At 56.4% G+C, this 2,738-nt stretch overlaps 1 protein-coding gene across 1 annotated transcript; it reads right to left on the bottom strand.

Moving 5' to 3' along the window:
• Positions 1-429: 429 nt before the first annotated feature.
• On the bottom strand, positions 430-1,890 carry LPMP_111060 (Sec61-like pretranslocation protein, putative; the record flags this gene model as incomplete). The annotated part of the gene is made up of 1 exon (XM_010698651.1): positions 430-1,890. One exon carries the CDS (start codon positions 1,888-1,890, stop codon positions 430-432), a length of 1,461 nt encoding a protein of 486 aa, XP_010696953.1.
• Positions 1,891-2,738: the final 848 nt, after the last annotated feature.

The raw sequence follows: 2,738 nt of genomic DNA, 5'->3' as shown, positions 1-2,738 counted from the left end.
TACGCAGCGCCATCACCATCGCACGCGGCCCATTTCTGTGGCCACGGGGAAGCTATGACCTGCAGCAGTCACTGTGTGTACCTTGTCCTGCGACTTCCTCGCTGTATCCTGGTCCTTCTTGCCTTGTACGAAACACTTAATCACCGCCCCCCTCCTCTCCACCCAACTCCTCCCTCTCACAATCCAGGTCTCCCCTGGGTGAACCGAGCCTAATGCCTCTTGCAAACGAAGAAGAGCAAGAGAAATGATGAAGTGAAATGCCGCGCAATGCCCCCGCCACCTCCTGCTCGCCGTGCTCAGCGTAAGCGAAGGTGCAAACAAACGCACGGTCTCACTGAAGCACAGACACATCCCAACGCCGCCACACGCGCAGAGGTCAATACGAGATCCTTTGCCTCGGCTCTCTGTGTCACTAAGCGTTGCTCTGGACTACGCCACCTTTTGCTTCAGGAAGCCGTAGCCGAGGTCCTGGGCCTCCTGCTGAAGAATCTCGTAGTACTGGTTGATCATAGTGACGGAGAGCAGGATGCCAGTGCCGCTACCAATGGCGCCAAGGAAGTCCGCAAAGATCGTCAGCGCGCCAACGCAAAGACCCCCAAAGCTGGCCGCGACTGGAATGTACTTCTCCAAGAGACGGGCCATGTCCTCCTCGCTCTCGCGGGCCTGCACAAGCCAGCGGCCCTGCGAGGCCAGCTGCTTCGCCACGTCGCGCGGCGCCGTGTGCGAGATGGTGATCCACAGGCGGGAGAAGATGGCGCAGGAAGTAAGTACAAAGACCACATAGAAGATGGCGTGAATGGGGTCGGCCATCAGGTCGTAGAAGGTTGCCGGGGGCACGAGGTAGTATGCGAGACCACCGACAGGAAACAGCTGGCCGTTGCCACCGCCGTTGTAGCCGCGCTCCTCCCAGCGGCCGAGCAGGTTGATCAGGAAGTTGCGGTTGCCGAAGCGGCGCGACAGGATCTGAGAAAAGAAGCTGATGTTGGACACAATGCTTGTCTGCAAAATAATCGGCATGTTGCTCGTGTAGAAGAGCTTAATCATGTAGGGCTGGCGGTCGCCGCCGTTGTACTTGCTCTTCGTCATGAGCGGCACGCGGAAGCCCTGGAAGAAGACAACGACAACGAACACCACGATAGTGGAGAAGATGTTCGTCAGGTTCGGCAGCTGCGGGCGGTAGAAAGCCTCACGCAGCGCACGCACCTTGTCGGTGCGTGAAACGAGCAGGTGGAAGAAGGCGATGATGGCACCCTCAAATTCGGCGCCACGGCCGGTGTTGATGGTGGATGGGGAGAACGCCTTCCAGATGATGGTATCGCACACGTTCGTGGAAATGAAGAGGGAGGTGCCACTGCCAATGCCCCACCCCTTCGCGAGAAGCTCGTCCAAAAGGATGCAAATCATCGTCGCCACCATGAGCTGAAGAATAATCATGCCGCACATGGCCACCCCAATGCGAGACGGGTCGCCGTACATGCCTGAGGACACGTACGCCACCGCCTCCACCGCTGTGATCACCAGGCCCATCATCTTCTGGAAGCCCTCGAAGACGGCTCGCTCCTCACGGTTGTTCGGGTCGTAGGTGAGGATGCCCACACCAGCTAACAGCTCCAGAATGAGCGAGGCGGACACGATTGGAGAGATGCCGAGCTCCATCAGCGTACCCTTGTTACTTGCCAGCACAATGCGCATCCAGTAGAACGGATCGCTGGCGTTGCCGGGACGGGAGCCATACACAGGGACTTGGCAACAAATTAGGAAGACAAAAAGCGCCACAGCAGTCCACATGATGCGCTCCTTAATTCCCGGCACGCGCTGAGGCTTTTCGATCTCCGGCAGCACCGCCAGCAACGGCTTCAGAGACATTAGCCAATTCGCCTGCTTCGCCATGATGGCAGAGGTGGACGCTCAGCGAGGAAAGAGAAGAGGAAAGGCGATGTAAGGAAAGGTGATAACAGTGAACTCGCTTGCTTTGCTTTGTGTGTGTGTGTGTTTGCTCGTGGGTACACTCTCGATGAACACCAAAAATGATAAGAGAGGTATTCGAGAATGAGGAAGGCGGTAACTTCTAGATCAACAGGACGTAGAGAGGAAAACGAGCATTTCGTGTGTGACAGTGCATCGAGTTCACAGACAGAGAGAGAGACACACACACAAGAAAAAGAAAGCGAGCGCGTACGTGCGGGCAGAAGCATCAGAAAGGAAGGAGAGGAAGACGGAGGAAAGAGGGAGAGGATGAGCAGTACACGGAGGAGGAGAGACTAATAGTGGCAAAGGCAAACGAGCACAAGCAAAAGGCTTGAGGCTCTTCCACTGTGAGCACGGAGAGGGAAGAGTAGCGGTTACTTAGGTGGCAGTGAACCAGGCAGGCGGGCAGGCACAGCAAAACAAACATCTAAGCACACCATTCCATGTGCAACCCGGCCGTGGCACGCTCCCCCTCTCTCTCCCTCCCTCTCGTGATGTGGGGCTGGTGTGTCACTTGGTGTGGGTGTCTGTTGTTTCTCCTCGCATCCCGTACTGAAGCTCTGCCCCTGTGGTGGGGTCCTTTTCTGTTGTTTCGGTGTTTCAGTTCCGCTCAGCCTATTTTGGGGGTACTTCGATTGTTTGGGGGGATTTAGTGCGCCCTTTTCGTTCAGAGTGTCGCGCAACGCAGGTGTATAAAATGTACTTGAATAATACGGTATGGGGAACAGAAAGAGCGAGCGAGTGAGAAGGGGCAGGCAGAGGGAGAAGCC

This window comes from Leishmania panamensis (assembly GCF_000755165.1).
Source record: "Leishmania panamensis strain MHOM/PA/94/PSC-1 chromosome 11 sequence".
Lineage (NCBI taxonomy): Eukaryota > Euglenozoa > Kinetoplastea > Trypanosomatida > Trypanosomatidae > Leishmania > Leishmania panamensis.
Note: the sequence above shows the minus strand (reverse complement) of the source record. Positions and strands in the feature narration are given on the sequence as shown.